The following is a 27,484-nucleotide window of genomic DNA, read 5'->3' on the forward strand; positions in this document are numbered from 1 at the left end:
TAAATAAAAAGAGAAAAAAAGAAAATTCCTTTACTTTTATGGCCAACAGTTGTTTGGAGTTTCGGTATAGTTTAGTACACAAAACATACAAAAAAGTAATTTACCAACTTCCTGCAAAATGTAGTTAATCTGCCACTTTAATAACATGTGGTTCACTTCTCTTCAACACTATAATACCAGTGTAATACTGACAGATGCCATTCTGCTTCACAGCTTTGATACGTTAGGTACATTTAGCTGATAATATTGTACTTGTGCCTAATTAAATGAGGGTTGGAGAGCAGGACTGTGTCCGGCTCAGCTTGGCAGCTTTAACCCTGCCTCCCCCTGTGAGTCAGATGCAAAAGCGTCGCTGCTCTGTGATTGGCTGGTTGGGAGGATGGGCCTCCATCGCGGACACGTCCCACTACACGTTGCGTCAGCTATATTAGCGTAGGCTCGTGTCCTGAAAGGACTGTTTCCATAAAGCTGGACAGCAGCGGAACAACTGCAGCAGACAAACATCCGGGAAGACTTGTTTTCTTTTTTTTTAGCGCATCAAGTTGTGAAATTTAAAGCTGCTGCCGGAGCTCTGAACTGCACGCAGGAGAGAAATAACAGCGCCAAAGCTGTCGGCTTTTTACGCAGAAAGACGTCAAAAATAAGAAGAGAGACTTGGTGAAGCCTTTATCTTTATCTTTAACACCCTCGACTTAAGTTTGAAGCCATTTCAGCGGAGCAAAACACTCCCAAGATGAGTGACTTCTGAGAAAGACCACCGGGAGACCCCGAGGGAAGTTCTTCCATCGCCGTCAACTTTGACAAAAGAAGAAGAAGAAGAAGAAGACAAAGAGTGCAAGAAAGAAGAAGAAGAAGGAGAAGAAGAACATCGCAGACATGGAGTCGGGAAAGGTATTTAAATATCTGTGACTCATTTCGTTACAACCGGTCTTATTAAAGTCCTGTCAGACCGGTTCAGTTACTCGTGGATTTTTTAGCTCCGTGCTGCTGTCAGTGAGCAGGTTCAGTGAGTTCACCATTTTTTTTTTTTTTTTTATCCATGAGGAGGTTCTTCCTTCTACATGTGCTGAGATGAGAGTCACATAGCAGCGATGATGCAGATCATTTTTATTTTATCTATCGTTTATTTATTTATTTATTATTTTATTATGTATAGTTTTTCTGTAAATATACGTATAAATTATATATTTTTACCGGTAAATTATTGCTCTTTTATAATTTATTTCCGCGTTTTATTCTACGTCATAGTGAGTGGGGGGTCTAGACTGCTTTGTCACGTCTCGCGCGCGTTGTTTGCGTGTCTGCTGTGTGTTTGGCGGTATGATGATGCAGTGTTATGTCAGTGTTTGGCTGTAGTTGTGGTGGGTTTGCTCCTGTTAGAAGGCAACATGAATAAAGTTTGACAGGAGTTATTACCAATAATCTTGCACAAGAGGAGCCTTAGTTAGACCAGTGGTCAAAAACTTACTTAAATGCGTAAAAAAGTAGAAAAACAACATTCTCCATTATATGCAAAGGCTCTGTATAGGGCTTCAGTGGCCAAGTGCAATATCCAAATTGCAGAATCAAATCACAATGTTTTGAAAAAGGAAAATGTATGAGAAAGCAGCATTATAATTAAGTGTTGTTGTGCTGCATAGATGACCTGATCTGAAAATGTTGTTCTCCACACACGTTTGTTTGGTACAGACCATCAGAAATATCACATCATCACAATTTTAATAGCTTTTTTTCTCCAGTGAATGTGAAAAGTGTAATGCAAAGATTGGTGATTTCCATTATTCGAATCGCACAACAAAATTGTAATTTCAGTTAAAATAATCATAATATCATTTTACCAAATCGTGCAGCCCTAATACTCAAGAGTCTTGTACAAGACGAGCTTCTTTTAACAGTTTATTAGTTAGACCAATGGCCAAAAGCTTTACTTCTGAAAATTATAGAAATAAAACAACATACTCCATTGTAAGTAAAGGTTACGCAGTAAAATTTTATTTAAGAAAAATATACAGAATTATTAGCAAAGTCTGCTGGAAGTATCAAAAGTAAATAAATACTCTGTTACAAGTAAACATCTACTTGAGTATAAGTACAAAGGTATTGGTCCATTTCAGAATAATAATGTGATATTACTGTATCAGTGATGACAGATGCGTTAATGTGTTAATCTCTTTCATGCTGCTGCTGCTGGTTAAGGTGGAGCCAATTTCAGTTCTTTATAGACTGCTGGGTAGATTAATCTATAATAATACATAATGTTTAATTAGTTGAGTTATATTTTTTGTATTGATAATCTGAATTCCCAAAGTAAGTAGTAAAGGAAGTCATCAAATAATTTGTAGCAGATAAAAAGTGCAATATTGGCTTTGAAAATGTTGTGGAGTACAAGTATAAAGCAGCAAACAATGGAATACTTAAATAAAATAAAGTACCTCAAAGTTTTAGTAAATGTACATAGTCTTTTCCACATCTGTTTATTATCATGTTATTATTATAACTAATATAGCTAATTTTACCTACCTAATATACTATTAGCAGATTAATCAATAGCAATGCATCATATTTTTATTACTCATCATATGTTTTGTATAGAACATTGTAATCTACAAAGTACCTATAACTGTCAGGGATAGTATATATTGTAGAAAAAAGTACAATACTACCCCCCTGATGAAATTTAGTGGAGGGAACCGCACAGCTAAACTGTTCTTTCATCTCAGCACTGACTCAGACTCAGGTAAATTATTTAATTAATTATAATAACAAGTGTTAGTTTAAGCTCTATACCCAGAAACACTTAATAATTTGTCTCGAGCATCATTTTGCTCAAACTAGACATACTTGGTCAAAAGTTCCACAAACTTTATTTATATGTTTGTGATGGTTTACTGGCATCAGGGTCAGTCTTTAAGTGTGAGGTGCTCCTTCTTCACAAAGTAAACATGACTTATCTGGTGTGTGATATTGCCGTCTCCGTCCTGGTGCGGCTTGTGGTCACTGCTACATACGCAGACATTCAGCACAGTGAAGCACGTATGCCAAAAAGCCCCCTCCTCTTCCCCCTCCTACTTTCTCACTGCCGTACAACCAGTTAAACCCAGTGGAGCAGCCCAGTCTGACATGGTGGTCAGAAAATGTTTCCCTAGCTGTTCTGCCTCTCCGCACTGGTCTATCGAGGACCTTCAGCTGGACGGGTTTGCTGTGGACGTGATGGGAACGGTTCTCCCTGTTCCCAGTTTCCACTGTGACACCGACACTGCAGATTTCTACAGAAAGTGAGAGCCCACCGAGGGAATAAGCACAGTTGCCAACCCTGCAGCGTTAAAGCCTTGACCCTTTCCTTCCCAGGCTGCAGGCTTCACTCCCTCTTTTGTGTTTCATTGCTTCCGGCAGCGCTGAGCTGTTTTTGTCCGTTGTTAAACGGTAGTTTTGTCACAGGATAATAAACATCTCGTGATCAGGATTTTCAAACCTGGCTTGTACTCAGTGTTATGTGCAGATGAAGTCAGTGAGTGACTCTAGTTTACAGTAAAAGCAGCAGGAAATGGCAGGACTGCAGTTTGATTTCCAGAGAAGTACCACGTACCAGTGTGAATGCGTCAGTGTGTGTCTTAAAACCTGCCGTGGCACTTTTTGTTTCATCAAGGTGTTGTCCAGTTGATCTCATGCACTAGGCTTAGTCCATGTTAATGAACACTGCATTTTTTTTTTCGGTCAGTGTTTGGGTTGTAAATGTTAAGTTTCATCAAGATGCTATATTGATTCTTTTGACAACAATACAATATTTGCTGAGATCACAAAGTCTGCCACAATAAAATTTAAATGAAATTCAATTCTGGGGCCAGCAATTGAGAAAACTGCTGTTCAAAACCATAGTTACAAGGTGCTGTACAATGCAAACGCTGCAAAAACGATAATTGTAACTGGTTAAGTGCCTAACAGACTTTTCATATTATTTCTTTCTTCCATTGCTTAAAGTCTGTGTAAAATAAACTTGTTTCTAAACATGTTAGAAAATCATTGCTGAAAATCTGAAAAGATTAAACTGTAGCACTGAGCTGAGTAGACAGTTAAACTGTTTTTCACCATGTCTGTGTTCAGGATTTTATCAGCGGGCTTGAAATTGTGGCTTGATGTGTTGCTTCACACTATAAACCAGCGCACATTAGCATGTAGCACTAGCAATGATGCTAGTTCTTTTTCCCTGGTTTGTTTCCTTTGAGTTTACTTTTTCACTATTTTGGAATGTAGCTGGTTTTATGTACTTGGCGACAGCATAAACACTCGCAGCTGACGTTAGCGGCCAGCCAGCCACACAGTGTGGCTAACATTAGCAGTGCTAGCGGCAGCTCTGCTTGCAGGCTAATGTCCAAATTTCTGTGCTGAATGTGGTTACATGTTGCTCAAGTCGAGTGGTTATATGCCAGTTTAATCTGCCTGGCCTATATTCGTCCTTATTTTCATTTTCTTCATCAAAACACTGACAAATCCCACTGGTTTTACGAGCTGTCATCTGTCCCACTTTGCTTTGATAACAACATCCGCCCGGCCATGTGGGTGTTTGCACTGAGCGAGAGGAGCTGCTGTTTGCCGGGGCCACAGCCCTGACTAGTGGACGGTGGCTGCATGACATCTTAGAGGGCAACAGTTAACTGGTATTGTACATGACTAAAATATTGATAAATAGTTTAACCGACTAGTATTCCTGGTGCTGACAGGTGAGCCTGACAACATTTGATTGTATAGTTAACTTATCACGCACATCCCTACAAACAAATCGATTAATCAAGAAAATCATTACCAGATCAATAAAAAATAATAATTAGTTGAAGCTGTAGTTTGAATGTTTTGGAAGAATCAATACTATAAGGATCAATACTATTACTTTTCATCTATAACACTGCATCATTAATCATTGAACCGATACATCAATCCAGACTGGTGTCTCGTCACACCCCAAGCAGATGTAGAAATTGATTAATTTAGGTTTTCCTTCTTACTTTCAAGAATTTTCACAGACCCTTTAAATGTCTTTCTTTTAGTGCAGCTGTATTCTAATTATGATGCAGTTATTTACCCAGATCACCCAGCTTCCCCATCCAAACCTGCCACGTTAATAACTTCTTACTTTACATTGTTGTCTATTCAACTCTCAACAACAGGAATGCTTTGTTTGGCTCTGAAAACTCACCTCAGTCCTCTTACGTTCTCCAACAAAGAATAAAAATGGTAATTGGGGTCAAGCCTACAGTTGACCTGCTCTGTTTTGAACCAAACAGCCCCTAAACATTTTTATTCCCGACAGACTTGACAGCACAGGTATGTTGATTGGGCCTCTGGAGCCGGTAACCAGCCTCACATTGTACAGAATTAATTGCACAGGCTTAATTCCTCTCCATCCACTTCCTTTCAGTTGCCTGCCAACTCCTGCCTTCCTTAAGACAGTCCAGTAGATTTACTTTCATCTGCATGACTAGCTCCCTTCACTGCGTCTTACAGTCTAACTGTCAGCCATCTTATAATGAGCCCTAATGAGGCTTTGCTGCAGAAGTTGGGATTAGGAGATCTGGGAGGGTTTTAATTGAGGTGAACAAGCAAGCAAAGAGTGCATGTTTAATTCACTTTCTGGAGGAGCTTGGCTTTATGCACGTACTGTACTGATCCCCATGTCTGATCACTGTGGGCAGGGAGGAGGTGGCTGGATGAAATGGTTCACGCAGGACCGAGCTGTGTCTCTCTGGACCTCACGATGTAAATGAAATTAGCTCAGTTTAATAAATCACAACTGAAAAAGGGTGTGTTTGACCTCTAAACATTAGGTCTCACCTCTGACTATCAAATATTGATTTCTTGTAATTATATTTTATAGCCACTAAAAGAACACATACTATAAAAGCATGTCTCTATGAAAATAAGTATATTATGTAATAGTCCTCTTGTTTGCTTTATCCACACTAACGTTCCCAAACATGGAGCCTAACTGTAAATAAGATTTAACACGATCACACTGTTACAGGCTGGAATTTCAATGGCCCTGACAGATAAGGTGTTAAAACACTCCCAGTTGTGTTTACTAATAGTATTTTATGCAGCGCTTACAGATGAATAAGCACCTTTTAACTCCCCTCTAAGGCACTCAAAAGAAACTCCTCTGAATGTTTCTCATTGTTCTGTGATGCTTAAATAAAGTTAATAATAACCAGGAACTCACACAGTCACACGACACTTACTCAAGTCTGCGTCATACTCTGAAACATGTTTGATGTTGAAGCTTTTAGAGTCAAATATGCACATCTCTTTTTATGATATTACATTATCCGAGTTTCTGCCTACAGTTACGGTTGAGATCTGGTTTCACTTGCTTCCTCTGAGAAGAAGGCCTTAGCTGCACGTACGCACCCGGGTGAATTATACCACAAGTTAGATTTAGTTCAGCTTTAGTTTATTTACATGCAAAGGCTTTATAGACCTCTCGTGTCTCCTGTCAATAGACACACAAGAGCAACAACAATAACAGACTTAATGATACCAAAAACTCAGGGTGTGATAATACCACGATTCCACAGTAGGGTTTTAATCACAAATTATTATTGAAAAAACAAAAGTTGGAAAAAATGTCCTTTAGTAAATAACATATCTGATGTGTGCAGCATGTTTTGTTCATATAAAAGTAGTTTTTCCTTTTAACTTAAAGTGTTTCTGCTTTTCTTCTTAAATCAAGTAAAATATAAAGTTTAAAAGTCACCAGCCTTCAGTAATTAATGCTTTAAGTATGTATGTACAACTGCAAAACTAAAACAACAGAGCAGTCATTAACAGTCCTAAAATAAAATAAAAAATAATTAAATAAATAATTAACAATGCAATAGACAGAATTATCACAGTCTGGTATGGTATTGAGACATTTTTTTTATTGTGATATTTGATTTTATTGTTACATCCCTAGATGTAGACATGTTTTTATGAATCATCTGGCAACCACGGGGGAAAAATAATGAAGACTCTGGTAAAATATAAAGAATATTTATAAAGATAAAGTGTGCAAAATACAGCATGCATAAGGTATTTTATTTCTATAAGAAATGAGTCATTCTATCTGGGCTTTAATTTTAATAATAGCAGTGTTCTTCAGTCTAAACTGTGCTGGTGTAGAAAGTTACATCCATCTTTGGTTCACCAGAAACATAAAAACAAACCCTAAAACTGATCTGGAAACTGTCCCCGCAGCACAGATCGGGCGAGGCTGTAAAGCTGAACAGAGCTCCGAGTGGAGCTGAGGTGACAACGGGGCTCGTATTGGATTCCCCACAGCTGTGTAAGCTGAGACTGTGGAGGTGGTGACGTCAGGGGGGACGTGATGCGAGCAGCGTAGGCCTTCACCATTTAAACTGGTGCAGACTGGCAAAGAGGAACTGAACTGAGCCAAACTGCAGCCTGTTCTGCTTATTTTTTTTTTTTAAATAGTTAAACACACTGACCTGATTCAGAGGAAACCCTGTGTGGGTCTGTCACTGATGACTCACATACTATGCAGTGTTACAGTAAAACACTGCGAGATAACATCTGTTGCTCATAGGAAAAGAATTAAAAATAGATCAAGTTAAACAGAATTTGCTTAACCAAAAAAGGAGGAGAGGTGGATTATTTATTACTAATGAGACCACTATTATTTTAAGTAAAACAGCCTTTCTGGTCATCTGCTGACTTAAAAACTGACTTTTTGGTTTGTGAAATAAGAGAAGCAACCCAAGAGTAGTGGTCAGATATCAGAGGTGGGATGTAACTAAATACATGTACTCTAAGTGCTGTACTTAAGTACAAATTTAAGTAGTCGTACTGAAGTCAAGCATTTTCATCTTATGCAATTTAATATTTTTACTCCACTAAATTTCTTGGGAAACATTATTACTCATCTACATTTATCTGACAGCTGTTGCTTTTCAGATGAGTATTTTACCTAATGAAAAAAAAAAATACAGTTCATTGCTGTTGCAGATGCATGGTTCTGGTGAGCATTAGGAGGGGCCCGACCTGCATAACACTTGATTAAACTAGCTAAATGTATATAAAGTAGGTATGTTTCTATTGACTAATTTAGACTACGCTAAAAGTAAAAAAAATGCTCAAAGTATGACATATTAGTTTGCAGACTGTGGTTAATGTTAGCAGCGCTAGCAGCAGCAGCAGCCTGCTCTCCTTGCAGGTTAACGATGTGGTTATGCATTGCTCCAGCTGAGAGGTCACATACCTCAAGCCTCAGTATGACCTTATTTCGATTTTCTAGATAAGTTATATTATTTGTGTCCCACTTTTCACCTCGCTGACTGAAAGTAATTAAATAAAAGAAAGAAAAAAAAAAAGAGAAAAACACACCAAGACAAATCCCTGCCCTAGATGAAAGATAAAAGCTTATTTGAATGCGTTAGTAATGTCATGGTTGGACTCCCTCTTGTAATAAATGTGGGTTTTTGGAGCCTCAGTGAGTGTCTTATTTGTTCCACTCTATGCCCCATGATTTTTGTATCCATAAACTGAAGGTGGAGGGCGTTTGGCTTTAACCAGTTCAGTGTAATACATCTCATACTGCTGCTGTGGACAGAATTTGGAGTAAATACTTTTGGGACTCCTGCCCTCTATCCTGCTCATAATACTTACTGTACTTCTACTTTATTAACATTATGAATGCAGGAGAGAGTACTTGAACTTTTTTGTACTAGTTGTTTTAACCAAGTAAATTAAAATCAACAGCTCTTCCACCACTTACACTTATCTCACCCCCATTTTAGAGAAGTATTTGTGGTATCTTGTTGACGTTGTATATGTGGGTCATCTGCTTCACAAACACACTTGGGTGTGTTTGCAGCTCGTTGGATTTGCTGCTCTCTGCACTCTTTGTTGTGGCTCATTTTCTTGAAAGGTTTACCGCAACAGCTAAAGAATTTACGTCAGCCTGATTATCAAAGAGCTGAGATCAGCCTGAGATCAAGAAGCTGCTTCCTGTGTTGTACAAGCTGAAGTATTTCACTAATGAAAGAGTCACATTTAATAAATAAATGCATATTTTTAGAGTTAGCAAGAGAGATTAAGGGTGTTTTTTGACTCTCATAGATCGACTTTTTGTTTAGAGAGGTTTTAGATGAGGTTGTAGTGTAATGATAGTTTATATCAGAGGTTTTATTTGCTCACATCCTAATTTGGAGAAAACTGCTCCTCTGCTTCATTTCCTCATTACACTTCACAGTCATTACTCCAATAAAAGCATCTATTGTTTGTTTACATGACTGAGAAGTACTAAAGTAATACCATGGCAGAGTGTGAGCTGGTGAAGTCTGCACCGATCTCCATTTTCCATTGTGCTGTTTTACTTGTATCATGAGGTGCTTCGTCAATGTGCTCTCTGTCACTTCCACTGGCTGCTGTTAGTGTTCGACCCGTAAGAGCAGAGAGTCTGTGGTGCCAAGCAACCAAAGCTAAAATCAACAGTGTTGATTGTGAACTGCAGCAATGACTAGACAGAAATTTCCTCTCGGCCTGGCCACATTATGCAAAGAGGACACATTTGAATGAATGTTTATCGGCACCAGCATGCAAATAAAGCAGAGACACGGGAGGAGAGAACACAGGGATTATTACCCCTCATAGGTCCCTGGATGTCAACATACCAGGTGCAGGTGCAACAAAAACGCTGATGTTTTCCAGACCTTTTTAGTTGAGAAAATGCACCAGCAGCAACAAAACTGTGCATTGATTCGGTCGCGGAAGAAGAAAAGTTCGTTTTGAGGAGGAGGGTGGCAAATTGGCGCCAACCACAAACCAACTGCCGGTGTTGGTTTGGCAGCTGAGTTTGTCTGTATTGAAACAGCCTTTTGTCAGTTCAGTTCAGAGTCCAACTGGAAGGTAAAAAAGTGAAAATGTGAACAAAATTCAGGCTGAATTCCCTGACTTTCTCTTGCTTTATAAACCCCAAACCTTCTAAATTGTGCTCGAAAAATTACTTTACATGTTGTTCAGAAATACCCCTCTTGTTGGAAAATTTGTAACAGTTATTTTGCCTTTTTATGGTTTACATCATCCTTCAAAATATGATCCTTCTAATCAGATTCAAAGGGACATTCTGCTAGTTTTAAATGGGATTATATAAAGTATATATCGATAGTCAGTGTCTGGCAAAACATACTTTAACCACTTGAAAAAACACTATGGCAAAATCAGTCATTTCTGTTAGTTAGTTTGTGCTATTGTGTGACTTAAGCGTTTTTAAAGGTTAGTTTATATTCAGTGAAGTCACACAATAAAACAAAGATAACTAACAGATCAAGGTAGCTGTAGACCAGCAACTCCTGTGTGCTGTATAGCTTAGCTTGTATAATGGTGGTTTTCTGTCAGAGCAGGCAGTCTGATATGGCAAAGTAAAGCGGTGAAAATCCAGTGTACAGTTAAAGTGATATAGATTTTTTTTAAGTGGCTAAAATATGTTTTGCTGCCGATCCTGTCCGCAGCAGGTCATTGTTCAGCTTCTGTGTTCGTGGCCTTATACAACCCCACTCCACTGATTTACACTGTGTTGCCATGTCCTTGTGAATGGCTGGCTTAGCCATCATGTGCAAGTAAACAAGTACAAAACTTCCATTTAGAAATATAAACAAACCTGAAGGCTCCAGCTGAGTGAAACATGCGTGAGAGATAAATAGAGGTAGAGCGTGCATGAAAAGGGCCGGTAAGGGCTATGATCAAAAAATATTTGTAATGGGTGTGACACTATTGTCTCCCCTGTGAGGAAGTCGTGTATTATACTGCTGCTTCTGGTCTCAGTGTACGAGGAACAGAATCAAACTGATATCAGTGTGTGTTCAGTAAAACGTAACCAATCATGAAACAATAGAGCAGTAACACATCTGGATTTCCTTTAGATGAAAGGTTTACATCGTTATCTCATTTATAAAGATACATGGTTTCATAGAAAGTCTCAAAACATTGTGTTTACTACATCGTTGGCTTGTATGAACAGTATAAAAAAGGGTTCTCCCTGAACAGCTGAGGTTCTATCCAGAACCATGCTTCTGAAGAACCTGTTTTTGAAGAAGAGGTTTGTCAAGGGTTTTTGTAAGATGAAGGGTTTAATAAAAAAAAAACATTTTGGAAGAAAGAGTTCTTCAAAGATTTTTGAGAGCCTTGATGACTTTTTTGGTTCTATGTACCATAATATAAATAGGTTCTCATTTGGACCCCTGTGTTGGTTCTAGATAAAACCAATGGAATATAAAATGGTTCCTGGTAGAGTTCACGGGGTGGTTGTAGATAGAACTATTGGAATATAAAAGGGTTCTTGGTAGAACCCTTGAATGGGTTCTAGATAACTCTCTTGTAATATAAAAAGGTTTTCAGTAGAACCCTCTGATTAAGTTCTAGATAAACCCTTTGAATATAAAAGGGTTCCCGGTAGAACCCTTGATTGGGTTCTAGATAAAACCCTTGGGCTTTGAAAAGGTTCTCAGTAGAACCCCCTGCTTGGGTTTTAGATAAAACCCTGTGAAAATAAAAAGGTTCTCAGTAGAACCCCTGCTTGGGTTTTAGATAAAACCCTGTGAAAATAAAAAGGTTCTCAGTAGAACCCCTGCTTGGGTTTTAGATAAAACCCTTTGAAAATAAAAGGGTTCTTGGTAGAACCCCTGAATGGCTTCTAGATAAAACCCTTTAAAAGGTATAAAAAGATTCTCGGCAGAACCCCCTGCTCGAGTTCTGGTTAGCACCCTTAAATGATGGAAAAGTTCTGGGTGGAACCATTACACCATCAAAGGGTTCTGTGGAGAACCTCTCATAGGAGAATCTGGGTGAAACCTTTCACAGGTGGTTCTAGGTGTCGCCCTTTATGTTGTATTCTAGGTAGAACTTCCACGTGGAACCTTTATAAAAGTTTCTACCAGGAGCCATAAAGGGTTCTCCTACGGGGACAAACTGAAGAACCCTTATGGTTCTAGTTATCCTGTTTATTTTCTCTGTATTCAGTGAGGCAGGCTGAGGGAGGTCTGTTCGTATGTAGGTTAAAGGTAAAGATGTCGCAGAGGAGGGTTTGATTTCGCTGCCGTCTCCACGTTTGCAGCTGGATTCAAACATCCACATTTAAGGGAGTTAATAATCCCAGATATTCCCTGGAGGGGGGGATGAGATTTAAAGAACCCCCACCAGAGACGAGTTCTCCCAGAGGAGACAGACAGGATTCCTCTGTTTATATTAAACAGCAGCTGCTTGTTCACTAAGACCTCTTGCTGTTTCTTGTCCATTGCTTTGCAGCACTAGAGTTGTCGTCTTTACAGTGACATCAGTTGTGGTTGGTTGACGTGGCTCCTTTAAGAGCCCAGCCCACGAAGCTGAAAAGCGTGTGTGTTTGAATTCCGGTCTAAACAGTCCTGTCATGGACTTGATGACCCTCATAACTAAGAGTTCCTATTGGCTCGGAGACGTAGGCGGGTCTTCGACTGTCTTGCTTTAGTCATGCTGGAGTGCCTGCCTCCAAAAGACTCACAGAAGTTTCTTTTCTTGCAGCTCTCCTCCCTCTTCATCATGCAGGAGAGGAATTCTGTCGGGAAAAGTCGTCTCGTGTTGCCCAGACTACCTCTGTCACCAGGAATACTGCAATTTAAGAGTAGCCTGCAGCACTTTGGTGATATTACAGAGGAGCATGTGCAATCCTTTAAAATTGTTTCTAAGAACTGTCCTTTTAATGAAACCTGGTGGGGCCAGTGTTCATCATCTAAAAGATTAAATGAAAATTCCAGAGATTTAACCTCAAGGTTTCAATCAGTTCTGCTCTTAAGGAAGTTTGTGAAGACTCAAAGACATGAGCCACTTTTACTTTTGTAAAAATCAGTGAATACTTAAAGCTATAATATGTAACATTTCCAAATGTCAAATGTCTAAAAAATTCAAGACATGTTTTGCATGCATCTATTTTTAGGGCTGCACTTACCAATTAATCTAACAATTATTATTTTTTTTTTATTAAATTCATATAACATATAATTTACCCTAAAATATATATCAAAAGCTTGTCTCATAAAGTACATAGAATAATGATAATAGTGTCATACCTAAAAATGTGTCTAATTTTAACCCTATTGAATAATAATTCCATCATGCGCCTGATCAGCAAAATACTGGACCTCAAAAGGAGCTGTGATGCATATTAATTTAATAAAGCTGTATTTTGACTTTGACTGGTTATGACATGGAGTTATTTAGCCTTTGGAGTTATCTGCAGCCAAGATGATCACTTTCTGTGTATTTTTGCATCAGTGTCGGGCAAAAGAAATGAATTGAAATGAATTACAGACAGTCTATAATGTTAGTTTTAGCCATTTCCTACTCTTACATGGCTGATAAAGTAAACAGAACTTGGCTGAATGTGGTTGTTTAAACATGAAGATAACAAATCCCATGATCCCACGTTACCTCGCAATATAATCAAAGTATATCTAATGTTAGAGAGACGCTGAATGGGTCGCCTTGTACTCATGAAAAATACAGAAAAATAATCACACAACTCTGCAGTTCCCCTCTTCTCTGTGGAGCGCCTTGTTTTATGGCCTGGAACTTTACTGTTTTGGCTCAGGCTCCCTGCTCACAGCATTTTTTCCCAGATGCATCGGGCAGATAAATCCATGGCCCACTACCTGCCTGACACCGAACGGGAGACACACACAGCTGGGCTGTATTCAGACCAGATCAGGTGTTGTGGCAAAAAAAACTCCAACCTTCAAATCATTTGACTGCGGGTAGTGTGTTAAGGCAGTGGCAGTGGAGACGGGATGCCAGAAATAAATTTAGGAAGTGGAAACAAAAAGTTGAGACAGAGTTAAATTTCGGAGAAAGGCGTCCCAATGTCACGCTGCAGTGGCCAATTATGTAAGTGATTGAGCTATAGATTGAGACTGAGTGAAGCGAGGGAGAGTTTCTAATGAGATAATAACTAATAGGTATATTAATCATTATTGCTCATATGTCAAGATATGAGCGATAATGCTTAATATCTGTTGTGTTACTGTGCTTAATTTGGTCTTTAATACAAGTTATTGAGATCTTCCCCTTCTTTAATCAAAATAAAGGCTTAGCAGGTTGGTTCATTATTAAGTTTCAAGTTGCCAGATCTGTCAAACATCCCCCACTCTGACCTCAACAACTGTAGCTGATGTCCACAGACGAGAGTAAAGTAAAGTAACGCTAACGTAAAGTACACGCCTTTTGAAACGGTAGCTCTTTGTCAAGGTTAGCTTGGCAGCAGACATTCTCGGTTTATAACTGTAGCATCCAGTGTTCGACTAAATATTGATAACACACTTGGGTGCGGTGGGGGCAGTGAGCAAGTAGTGTAATTGATGTGTGCTTGAACACCGATAACACCTACCTACCAAGTTCACTCTGGACTCCAGTGCAACTGACAGCAAGCAGAGATCAATAAGTGTCCATCAGGATCAGTATTAGCTGTTGCAGGGCTTTTGTTTGTTTATGCAGTGATTTTATGTCTTGGAGCGTCAGAGGACTTAAACCACTCACAGCGTCCTTAGTTTGTGTCCACTGTCACTCTAGTCTGCAGGTTAAAACAACTAAAAATATGCAGAAGTCTAAATTATTTTTGTCCTGTAGATGTTTAATTTCTGCTCTTTTTGTCAACTTATGATAAAAGAGAGAGAGAGAGAGGTTTTCTTGTGAAGGTCAAGTCTTTTGTTGCCATAATATAAGGAACTTATCTGGTGTGAATCACTGTGGCAAAGGGCTGGTGTGAATCACAGGACCAAAGTCAAAACATTAATCATCCAGACACCACGACTGATGGTGAGATAAAAGATGGAAATATTAGGTAGCTCCTCTGCTGTTTGTGTTGCTCTAAATTTAATCTTGGGTACGTGTGGAAACTTGCATCGTCTCCAGTTTTTCCAGGTTGCTTTTGAAAAGTTAAAGCTACATTTGGAAGAAGAAGCAGTGGTGGCTGATTTAGCTGAACAACAATAAGTAGATTGTAGCTTGAGGTTGTTTTTTTACCTGTCTGAGACGAGGAAATAGACAGCGACATGCTCCCCTCTGGTTTATTAACTTTTTGGTATGAGGAAAATCTCCACTGATCTGCGGGGATCTACTGAGATCAATCAACATGTTGGCTCTGTAATAACAAGAACAGGGGCACAGACAATGACATGGATCTAACCTGGACATGCTCCAAGGAGCAGGTTTACTCTGGATAATTCTGCTGAGTAAAATCCCAAACATATGACCCCAGAGGTTGTCCACATTAACGTGCTTCTGGGAACAGGTTGTCTGAGTTCTGGCTGTCGTGTCCAGGAAGTACAGAATTAAAAATATATTCTTCCATCCCTTCCCTGTTCATGTTGAACTCTTCCCTGAAATGTCATAAAGCATCTTTTATGGGGCTGTTTGATTACGCTGTGTTGCAGTGTGACCAGCTACCAAGCATCTCAAAGATATTTCAGGATATTTTTAACAGTGCGTTCTTTATACTTGCCATGAATGCGCGGTGGGGGTAAAATTAGGTGCTGGCCAACATGAACATTTTGTTAAGTCAGATATATCCAGAGTGACTGAGGCACAACCGCATTTAAAAAAAAAATCTCTGATACAGCAGGATAATGAAAGCTTTGTCGCAAAAACTGGCATTGATACAATCTTCATTTTGTCAGCTGATACGTGTGGGAGTTTCAACCAAAACTTATTGTCCGAACAGGAAGATGATACACCTGTTAATTGTATTATCTGCCCTCATTCCAGCTCTTGGACAAATGAATCCATTTTTTTTCCCACTGAGTGAAATGGTGAATAACTGGTCATACTGGTCTCTTCCCTGACAGTACTTCTTCTGCTCTCTTTTGTCTTGCAGCAAATTACGTTCCCGCTGATGATGAGCGTTGGAGCAGCTGTGATTGGCTCCCTGCAGTTCGGCTACAACACCGGTGTGATCAATGCCCCCCAGACGGTGAGTTATGTGTCTGCAAACATGTCGTTCGAACAAGGGGGTGTGCCATATCATAGCATTCATGGTAATAACAGTATAATTTTTAACATGATACAAAAAATGCATACTGTGATGATGGTTAAATTCATGCCGTCAGCTCGGGAGCAACTTTAGTAGCAGGTCTAAAACTTTTTGGCTCAACATCATTTTCATGGGCCTCAACACCAGAAATGTGTTGCCTCATCAGGAAGACAGGCATTGTGTAGAAATTGACAAATAATAGTTAGCTTCTTTGATGTGAAAAATGTACCTGTACTTGGCACTTGAAGTTCCAGTGTTGTGTGCAGGGTCTTAATAAACAAGTTTTAAACATCCTTCTGTCTGATAAAAATAAATGCAAAATATGCAGAAGCTTTACTACAGGAATGCTTCCACTGACATGATGGGTATCGAATGAAGAAGAAGAAAAAAAGATATCAAATGAAGTAGTAAGTAAGTTGTAGTAGTATATAGTTCTCTACAGTGCTGGTTGTTGACTCACTTGGCTCACAGAACGAGACAGAAAGTGGAAGAGGGCGACAGGGGTCAGATAATAATAGCTGCATTCAGGCCTATCAGGTCCAAGGACATCTGTATTAACAGACTCCAAGTGATTCCTGTTTAAAGGAGTGTGTCCATGACCAAAAATGGACCTCTGCTGCCCAGCGGCAGGGCTGGGAGAAAGCTAGACAATGAAATTAAAACATTGAGGTAGACAGTCATCTATCCCCACAACAATCCAGACTAATAAAGGCTGTTTCATCATGGCCCCCCCTGGACTAAATCCACGCTAGGCTTCATTAACAGACAGGTACACCAAAGAAACAAATTTCCTGGGGAATGTCACGTGTAAAAAAGAAAAACTCCTGTCTGTCCGGTTTGCGTTGGTCCGCACACGCCCTGTGGGCACACAGCTGTCTGTCCACAGGTCGCAGGTGTGTCACCAGACAGGCCCGAGCTCCGCCTGCTCTCTTTATTTACCTTTGACATGTGCGGAGGACTGTCACGGTGATCTACAGTCACAGCTGTTTGTGGTGCTCCCTCTGTGTGCGAGGACAGACTCATTTCCATCTGAACTGCTCGTCCACTGTCATCACGCTGTCAAACCTCAGCTGGACTTTGATGTGGAGGACGCTTTGTAAACGAGAGCTGCTTTCATCAGCTGTCTCCGAAAAGTGAGGGAAGACGGGAGACATTCCTTTATTGTGTTTACTAAGAGTGAAAAAAGTTGAAATAGACATGAGGAGGGAGTCTGGGCAGTCAGGCCAAGTCAAATTTTATTTATATACAGTTGTAGCCCAGAGTCACCAATCACAATTCTTTTTATCTTTTATTAATTTTTAAATTTTATTTAATTTTGTTTATTTGCATAACATGAACTTCAATAAATATTTGATCATAAACATCAAGAATCACAGTTTGCCTCAAGGAGATTTATAAACTGTATATACAGTTTCATAAGACATTATGTCCTTAGACCCTTGATTTGCATAAAGAAAAACTTTCCAAAAAACAGACAAAAAATGCAGTAGATTATAAAACATAAATGTGAAGAAAGCGGATCCAGCAGGATGCTGGGAGCAGATATGATCTCTTTCATTTCTTCTTAAGTCATAAACAGAAGATGAAGTGGAGCCACATGTGATAAAAAAAAAGGGAATTTTATGCTTTGAGACATTTGTGCAAAAACTTGTGCAATCGTCGTGGATTGTGCAATGAAACTTGATATTAGAGAAACTTTGTGTTGTTTTGTAAACTGGGTATAGATGTAAAAGAGTGCTGTCTGTCTCGGCCTGCAACCAGCAATTATTGTAATAAATAAATGCATTTTCAAATATTTTCCTGGCTAAACACTTAATTGTCTGTAAGGCGTCTATCACAGTTGCAAAAACATTTTCTAGGATGCTCATGATAAATCAGAATCGATTAATCGCTGTTACAAATTGTATTTTCTGGATAGGGCTGCAAATAACAACTATTTTCATTATTGATTAATCTATTGACCAGTTTCTTGGTTAATTGATTAGTTGTTTGGCACATAAAGTGTCAGAAAATGGTAAAAAAATGAACGACGTAAAGTAGAGAAAAAGCAGAAAATTCTCACATTTGAGAAGCTGGGATCAGGGATTGTTTGGCTTTTTCATTTAAAAACATTTCTTACTCGATTATCAGAATGTTTTCCCCCGAAACGTAATCAAGATTTACTGGTATTTCGTAATATTTAATCCAGTGTTGTGCCTCTTTCCCTCCGCGGTGTTTAGAGCAACACAAGATTTGCAGCACCGTCGGCACGTGTTCAAGCTTCAGCTCAGGAGCCGCCGAGGGCCTTGTGAGTGGCTGTTTGAGGGGCTGCAGATTGAAGGGGGAGGCAGTGAATATGTGGTCTGTTACACACTGGGCTAGTGTGAACCTGCCCTCTTGGCTCTTTATCCCTTTCCCAATACCCTGCTGGCTAGTTCTCACACACACACACAGGTCTGAGGAACCTCACGTGCAAACAGTCCAGGAACGGGCGTGCAGAAAAACAGTTACCCAACACTTAATCCTTGATTAGCTAATGACCATTTAAGAGGCTATAATTTTAATTTATATATAGCAACAAGAGTGCAGATTATCACCAGCACCCCTTCAGGGATGCTGGTGCTGCCGGTGACGTAGGACATGCACTTGTGTTGGAGCGTCTCTGATTAGATACGCTCTTTCAAGGGCCTCGCTGCAGCTCCCGTCCTCCTCCTGCTGCACGTCTGCCTGCTCCACAAGGCAAACAGTCTCCTTATTTGGACATTTAATCAGGAGGAGTCATCTAGGTTTTGTTTATGTTAGTTTAAGTGTGGGAACTTCTCTGCTGCTAAAGGTTGGAGCTTTTGAACTTGTCTGAGAGCAAGTTAAGTTTGTTTATGACGGTTTGTCTTTCTTTGACTTATCTAAAATACTGCACATCTTTTCCGGTGTGCTAGATTATTTTTTAGGATCTTTCACTTGTTGCAATCGTTTTATTTTCACCCTGTGTGTGCACAGTGAATGCAGCGCTCACCTTGAAGACTTGGCTGTCATCCAGCTCCAGCACCATATGCTGACAGGCTGACAGCATGAATAAACAGCTTGTTTCATTGTATGGTTGCCAGCTGGTGGTTTGGACTGCATCACGGTCTATTCAGAGTAAGACTGCGGAGAGAATAATTATGTAACGTCTCGAGATCAGCCAGTTAAAGTTGGCGAAAGTGGCATTTTGGCACTGTACTCGTGGCCTGATCATAACACTGAATGACATGTAATTTCACTTCATTCATTCTCTTAATGTAGGAAGTGAAACAGATGTATTTTCATAAAAATGATGTGACAGTTATGTATGTGACAATGTGAAATATTCTTAGTGATAATCCTGGCTTTTGCGGAGCTTCGTAGCAACTTTCAGCCCGTCGTTTTGCCGTCCGTGTCGTTTTTGGCTGTAGCAGGCAGCTGTTTTCAACAATCAAGCTCCAGAAACTGACTGTGCACTGCCTGTTCACCATCAAACTGAAGACAGACAAAGTTAGTGACTAGCTAATGAACAAAGGGAGCATTGATCAGCTAAAGAGACAGATACTTCCCTTTGGAGTCGGTGGAGACCAAAAACAGAGCTAAAACAGAGCAATATTAGCAATATTTGCTAGATGGCCAGAGACACGACTCGAAATGAATGATAATGTTGCTCTTGTCGTGTAAATAAGCAGCTGTTTGTGAACAAGTTAACCATATCTACTAAAAGGTGATGACACATTATTCTATTGTTTGCAAATTGTTTCTGAGGCCCCAAAACAATCAGTAATTGCAAGTTTAAGTAAAAGTATGGAAGATTTATTTATGAATTAATATGTCAAAAGTAAAAGCACTCCAGCCCAAGTGTTCCCAAACCTTTCCATGACAAAGTCCCACAAATAGCATTAACTGATGTCCAGATCCTTCTTTTGTTTTGTGTCTTTAAAAGCCCATTGACAAAAGTATGACAAAAGTAAAAAGTTTCCTCGGAGGGAAAGTCAGGTGTCGTAGCAGCAGCAATGAGAATGAAAACACAGGTAAGAAAGAATTAAGGACTAGAAGTACAGGCAATAACCAAACCAGTAAGAATAATACAATAAAGCAGAACAGATAAGTAAGAATAAGAATATAAATAAAGATAAAATAATAAGTAATGTAATGGATCATTACTGATGTATTAACCTCTAAGCAACATTTTAATGTTGCTGCTGTTGCAGGTGGTAGTTTCAAAACTCTTTATGGTGTTGTTTAGTTTAACCCAGAAATACTCAACTTGTTTTTCCTGGCGGTCACTTTTGCAGACTAACAGGAGGCCAGTTAATAAACAAACCTGAATAAAGACATTATTTATCAGATCGAATGAATAAACATTAAAAGGCTTGTTATGCTTATCTTTCCTTGAAAGTGAAGTGACTTACTAACTTATTAACTAAATGAAGCTGGTGCATGGATTGACAGATTAATCAGATATTTTACTACATTTAATAACTGCAAGTAAATGCTTTGGTAACATTTGTTTATGCAAAATTAAACACATCTGGAACCTCTTTCATCATCCAATCACTGAAAAGTTGTAATGATTCATGAACAGGGACAGAATGAACAGGATATTAAAAATCTTTTAATGTGAAATACACAATTACGGGATCAGAATTATCTTAATTTCTGTGTAAACTTTGCACCCTTTCAGCTAATAGTCACCCTCTGATCCTGCTGCACTCTGCACAGCCTGAAAGGTCATCACAGAAAGGTCAGCCGTCTGTTACTGACGGCCTCATGTATCCCATCATGCAGCACTGACATACCTGCTTTGCAGTGTGAATCAGTTTGTTTTATTGTGAATTAGAAAGTGGTTGGAGGGATCCTATTGGAGCCCAGACTTGTCCTCCAAGAACATCACTGGCTATTATTGAGAATCATATTTTATAAGATATTTTAATCTGAAAAGTAACTAGTTAAGTATGAATATTAAGCAGCATAAAATTGAGCACTCCTCTGATTACAAATGTGAGATTTCACCACTGTTTACAAATGTTCAAACCCAGACCCAGTCGGGACAGTATACAATGACACACTTACGATATCACTGAAGAAGGTCATGTGAACGAAAGCTGATAGTGGATATGACCCAAGCCTTGTCAAGATGTCATCTTATATTTATCCCTCCACCATGGGACAGCCTTTATCACATGAGAACCTCGCCGAGTATTTTACGTGCCATCAGCTGGTACCTGAAGAGCTCTGGTACTGGGTGAACTGCCAAGTGTTTTAAATTAAATATAGAATATAGGTGATGTTACACTGTCGCAGAGGCACATGACAGAGCTGGAGGTAACATACGGTAACGACAGCGAGTGGCGGTGATGGGCGAAGTCCCAGTCCATGAGAGGTTGCAGACGGGGTGGTGACCTTTCTGAATCATATGAGAGGTGTCAGCGTGACGCACACACGCCGTCGCTTGCTCACCTGGGCGTGTTTGTCAACATAGTCGTCTGTGACCAGGGTGCAGGGATGGAGCAGGGGAGGGGAACAGAAATTTGACACTTAAACAGGGCTGGTAAACTTCCTGGTCGCCAGGAAATGGTGGCGATGATGATACAGTGCTGCCACCCGCTGGTTGCTTAGTAACAGCTCAACCATCACTGTGCATTGATCTGAGGAAAAGGAAAACATAAAGCAGAATCAGGATCAGACAGGTTTGCATTGCAGTTGCTCCCATTCGAGAATAGAAGTATATATTAGCATGTAGTGAATGGAAGCTGTCAGCGGTTCTGTCAGCTCAGAATCAGGATTTTTCCAGGTGTTTTGGTGCTTAACAATAAACACAAAAAGTAGGAAAAGAAAAAGAAAGATACAACAGGCACAGTACTGCAAGTCTAGAAGCATTAACGAAAAAAGAGACGGACAAATCTAATATGGAAATGTACGGGGGGGATTCCTGTTTGTAAAGCCTGCTCAGAATCAGAATGTCCTTTCCCCCCCCCCTGTTGTAGATCATTGAGAGCTTCATCAATGAGACGTGGTTTTCGCGCTACCAGGAGCCAATCAACGCGAGCTCGCTCACAGCCATCTGGTCCATCGCCGTCTCCATCTTCTCTGTCGGTGGCATGTTTGGCTCCTTCTCCGTCGGACTCTTTGTCAACCGCTTGGGAAGGTAAAAAAGAAAATGATAGCCACGTGTTTTCTACAAGAAGTAAACTGTGCTGGATTCATTTTCCCCGTAAAAGGAGTAAAATTGTTAGACTGACGCATTTTAGTCCAACGTGAAAGCTGTACTTAAAGCTACATTAAACATACTGATGTTTTTTTTTTTAAAGAGTAGATTTAAGAACGCATTTTTGTCACTGAATTACTTGATTTTCTGTTTCAAAATGTATGTTGTAAATCAAAATTGTAGACTAGGACTAGGATAAATTGTCAATAAAATGACTGCACATATGATTTATCAACTCAGAAAAGTTAATTTGTTGTGACTTATGCAAGTGGGACAAGTTAGCCTTCAGGGCTTTCTGCCAGAAAGGCAGGTGTTAATGTTGTGGAAGGGTCTATTTTAATTATTATTATTAATTATTATTAATGCGTTATTAATCCAAATCACATACAGTTATATCATAGACAATAATCAATTATACATGGTTTTACAGACGACAAATTTAGTTATTTAAAAATGTTGCTGCGCTTATCTTTGCTTAAAACAAGAATGTAGGTGCGCAGACACAAAATAAATATTTTCACAGTTAAGAAAAGCAATTACAAGAGATTGCTATTGGGTATAAAAACACGTGAACTGAATGTTAGCATGCAGTCTGGAAATGTCATTCTTAGAAAGCATGAATTTAATGCGTGGAATTTGCCTTCATCTTGTCCTCTCACGTCTACAGGAGGAACTCCATGCTCATCGCCAACGTGCTGGCCTTCATCGCCGCCGCTCTGATGGGCTTTTCGAAGATGGCGCGCTCCTGGGAAATGCTGATCGCTGGTCGATTCGTGGTGGGCCTTTACTCCGGCCTCTCCACAGGCTTTGTGCCCATGTATGTGGGTGAGGTTTCCCCGACAGCCCTGCGAGGAGCCCTGGGCACCCTCCACCAGCTGGGCATCGTCGTCGGCATCCTCATCGCACAGGTGGGTGGATGGTTATTAATACCAGTAGTTTTATTTTATTTAACTGTCTACTTGGTAATTACATGTTTGAAACTGGCTCATATTGGTGGCGTGTGCGTGGGTTGATTTCAGGTATTTGGATTGGAGTCCGTCATGGGCAGCGAGGACCTGTGGCCGCTCCTCTTGGGCTTCATCTTTATCCCTGCAATAATCCAGTGCATCCTGTTGCCTCTCTGCCCCAAAAGCCCCCGATTCCTGCTCATCAACAAAAATGAAGAGAACAAAGCCAAGGCTGGTGAGTTCACACACACACACACATACTCAAGAGAGCAAAGCATTTAAAGTTGCTATATGTAAGAACTGGCCACCTGTTGAATTCATACTCCTGACAAATAGGAGGTTTGCTATCTCTGCAACACAATAAGTCTTTAACATAACGGTGCAACTGTTAGAACCCCCCAACTGGTTGGTGTTGTTGTCCAAAGATAAATGAAGATGAATAAATGTAGCTGAAGTGGGGAAAAGAAAAAAACGCAGCCCTTCAAGTTAACAATCTCCTTTTTTCTTTGCTCATTTCAGTGTTGAAGAAGCTCAGAGGCACCACAGACGTGAGCGCTGACATGCAGGAGATGAAGGAGGAGAGCCGACAGATGATGAGGGAGAAGAAGGTGACCATCCCCGAGCTGTTCCGCTCGCCCATCTACCGCCAGCCCCTCCTGGTCGCCGTCGTCCTGCAGCTCTCCCAGCAGCTGTCTGGCATTAACGCTGTGAGTGTCCAGATCCAGACATTTACCCCGTCACTCCGAAGAAAATAACAAAGAAACCAAAGAGAACCTTTTCTCTGACATGATTGGTTCACATTCACACCTCCATCAGAAATAGGAGAAGATATCCAGAACATACCCAGATGTCATGTTTATAAAGAAGGGAAACTCATGTTCAATCTTTGTGGTTGTCAAATTTTTCAGGTGTTCTACTACTCCACTAAAATCTTTAAGAAAGCCGGAGTTGAGCAGCCTGTCTACGCCACCATTGGAGCCGGTGTAGTGAACACAGCTTTCACTGTGGTGTCGGTGAGTACAGTTTCAATTTTTTTTAATTCTGAAGTGAAATCACCATGCGCTACAGATTATTACAAAGCTTTCAAACGCATTGTTATAGAGATACTTTCACCCCAAAATGATCATTAATTTAAGCTGTTCTCAGGATCTTTCGTTTCGTTTGAATCCTTGAATCCTTGAATCCTTGTTTAGGAACATGTCTGCGGTGCAAAATGGTCATTTCAGAAATCACTTTACAGTCAAACTGTGAGGTTCTGTGTTGTCAGAATTTCTGTTTGTTATCCCAAAACTGTAAATGTGCCTGTGCACTGGAGTATTTTTCACTCCATTGAGTGACAAGATGTTTAGAGCAGCAAATATAAAGGCTTTGTTGAACTACGTACAGGTTGTAAATGTTGATTCCAGGGTGGTATTTGATGCTGCCTAAAATTCTGATGTCTTGACAAGTATACAAGTCTATGCACTGCAAATTTTAGCAAGTATTAGGAAGAAAAAAATGGTATCAGGCCATCTCTAGTTTATTACTTTGTAGTACTGCTTTGATGTAATTCTTGATCCTTTTTGTTTTTTTGGTGCAGCTGTTTGTGGTAGAGCGTGCAGGACGTCGGTCTCTGCACCTGCTGGGGCTGCTGGGTATGGCCGGATCTGCCATCTTGATGACTATCGCCTTGGCTCTGCTGGTAGGTTTCTCTTAAAAGTCTTGAGTCGGTGTACACATGTAGTGGTTACACTCGCAAATAGTGACTCACTGGAAGTGGTTGTCCAGATATCAGTAACTAAACTGCTCCTCGTCCTCCTTGTTCCTGCAGGACCAGCTCAAATGGATGTCATATTTGAGCATTGTGGCCATTTTTGCCTTCGTCGCGTTCTTCGAGATCGGACCGGGTCCCATCCCCTGGTTCATCGTGGCAGAGCTGTTCTCACAGGGCCCCAGGCCTTCAGCTATCGCTATTGCTGGTTTCACTAACTGGACCGCCAACTTCATTGTGGGAATGGGCTTCCCGTACGTACAGGTAAGTCAAATCCAGTATTTGTGGTTTTCTTGGGAATTTTCCTGGAAGTAAATAACTATGTAATTTAATGGTAATCGTCATTGATTTTCAGAAGAATAAAAAGAAAGAATAGCTCCATTAAAACCCAAGTAAATACTACTACTCACATTGTTCATTAACACTTGCAAACCTCCTAGATCATGCAGGAAGGAGTAGATTAAATCTTTATTTTTACTTGAGAGATCATTGAGGAGTGTCTCTTATTTAGTCAATTACAAAAGCAAATAAGATCAAAATAGACATAGTTGATATCTCCAGTATCAATCTTAAATAATAAATAATAAAAATAAAGTTAAATGATTGAATGAGAAGATGTGTCCAGACTTTTTACTGGTAATCTATATCTGTCGACTATTCTCTTGCATTTATTTAAAACATCAGAATTGCATTTGTGAACACTTACATCCCCGTCTTATATTTCCCCGTCAGATTCTTGAACCCTGTCAGGACTCCGCTAAATAATTCTCTCTCCTCTCGCCTCTCTTCACAGGAGCAGTGCGGCCCTTACGTGTTCATCATCTTCATCGTGCTGCTGCTCGTGTTCTTCATCTTCACCTACTTCAGAGTGCCGGAGACCAAGGGCCGGACGTTTGACGAAATCGCGGCCGGCTTCCGCCAGACCGCTGCCACCGGCGGAGAAAAGCACTCGCCGGAGGAGCTGAACAGCCTGGGAGCTGACTCACAGCTCTGAGTGACTGTTTGTGTTTTTGTTTTTGTTTTTGTTTTGTTTTTTAAACTTCTAACAAACTCTTTCTCAGACCGAGGAGAACGGTCTACTAACTAGAAGTAGACAGATCCATTGGTAGAATAATTTCTTCACACTGTCTGTCACCACATTTCGGGCGTCATTACCAAACACAGAAGAGCAGCCCTGTGCGATTTCTCCAACATGATGTCCTCCGCTGCCCCTCTCATGTCACAAACAGAAACAAACACTTCATGGGCACTGAGTTGCCTGGTGCGTGTGGAGAGAGAGAGGGGAGTTGAGGATAGATGGGGAAGGTTTTTAATATTTTAAGGTTATTTTAAAAGAAGGAAAAGGAGTGTCTGCATCAATCAACCAGATTTTTTAAAACTTTTTCACTGAATATTTTACTGATATGTGCTTCTCATGCTCTGTTCTTTATAGCCCGTAACAGTCAGTTTGTTTTTATGATCGGATTTGAGAGCGCTGTAGTCGTAGAGATCAGTTCACTGTGCAGAATACTTGTTTTTATCAATCATACTGTAAAGCTGTATCACTGTAGACTTTAGCACTGTAGATGCTGCGCAGCTCGACTTTGTCTCTCGCCACCAGATGGTGCACTGCCCTCAAAAAAGGCCCCAATGCTCCACTGATAAGGAATAAGTTATTTGTAGCTTTTTAAGTTACTGAGGATACAAATATGTCGGTGTATTGCTGTGAGGATTTTAAATTTTATAATGAAATTTATTAGATTAATGGTAACACATATTAACATGTTATTCATTGTTACCTGCTGGACAATATGTTACTGTTGTTATTGTTACAAAAAAAAACATTTTTTTTATAAGATTTATGGTCATGAAGACAAAACAAAATTAAATTTATTTACCATTCATGTATTTTACACAATTACTTTTTATGCAGAGTCAGGTCAGAGTCAACATGAGTGCACACAGAAGGATTCACAAATGTCTTTCAGGATTTTTTTTTTTATTTCTTCAGTGCACACAAAAATATTGATTGTTGTAAGTTTGGATGCACTTCTCGTTCAGTGTCTTTCTTAATTTCTTATAAGAAATAGTTCAGATTAGGCCGACAGTGTGCAAAACTGTCATGAAAGCAAAAGGTGGCTACTTTAAGAATCTGAAATACACTTGTAGGTCGACAGGTGTGCAGGAGAAGACCACGGGTCGACAATAAAAAGCACAAAGACTCTCGTACACTGTCTTCTGCATGTGCAATCAAAGATTTAATAACTACGATGTTATTAAATCTTTTATTAAGTCAGAACACAGTGTGCCTTTTTGTGTTTTCACATTCTTTTCTTCCTACATAATTCCATATAATTATATGTTTCATTGCTTGATGTCTCCAGTATTAGAATGTTGTAAAAAATAAAAATAAAATAAAGAAATAAAACACTGAATGAGAAGATATTTGCATCGGCGTGTGCAGCAGAAATACATTTATATATGGTAACTGTTGTTGTGTGCATTGAGGTATATGTATATAGAAAGTAGAAAGTCTCCAACTACATTTGTGACTCTGTCTGTGTGCATTCATTAAT

At 39.8% G+C, this 27,484-nt stretch overlaps 1 protein-coding gene across 1 annotated transcript; it reads left to right on the forward strand.

The window, feature by feature from the left end:
• Positions 1–444: 444 nt before the first annotated feature.
• slc2a1b (solute carrier family 2 member 1b) lies at positions 445–27,359 on the forward strand. The gene is made up of 10 exons (XM_084738872.1): positions 445–891; positions 15,887–15,982; positions 22,012–22,172; positions 22,900–23,140; positions 23,252–23,414; positions 23,699–23,886; positions 24,088–24,192; positions 24,759–24,860; positions 24,990–25,193; positions 25,723–27,359. Exons 1-10 carry the CDS (start codon positions 877–879, stop codon positions 25,921–25,923), a joined length of 1,476 nt encoding a protein of 491 aa, XP_084594998.1. The 5' UTR covers positions 445–876; the 3' UTR covers positions 25,924–27,359.
• The last annotated feature ends 125 nt before the right edge of the window (positions 27,360–27,484 follow it).

The sequence above is a fragment of the Lutjanus erythropterus genome, chromosome 2, assembly GCF_056507025.1.
Source record: "Lutjanus erythropterus isolate fLutEry1 chromosome 2, fLutEry1.hap2, whole genome shotgun sequence".
In the NCBI taxonomy this organism is placed as follows: Eukaryota; Metazoa; Chordata; class Actinopteri; order Lutjaniformes; family Lutjanidae; genus Lutjanus; species Lutjanus erythropterus.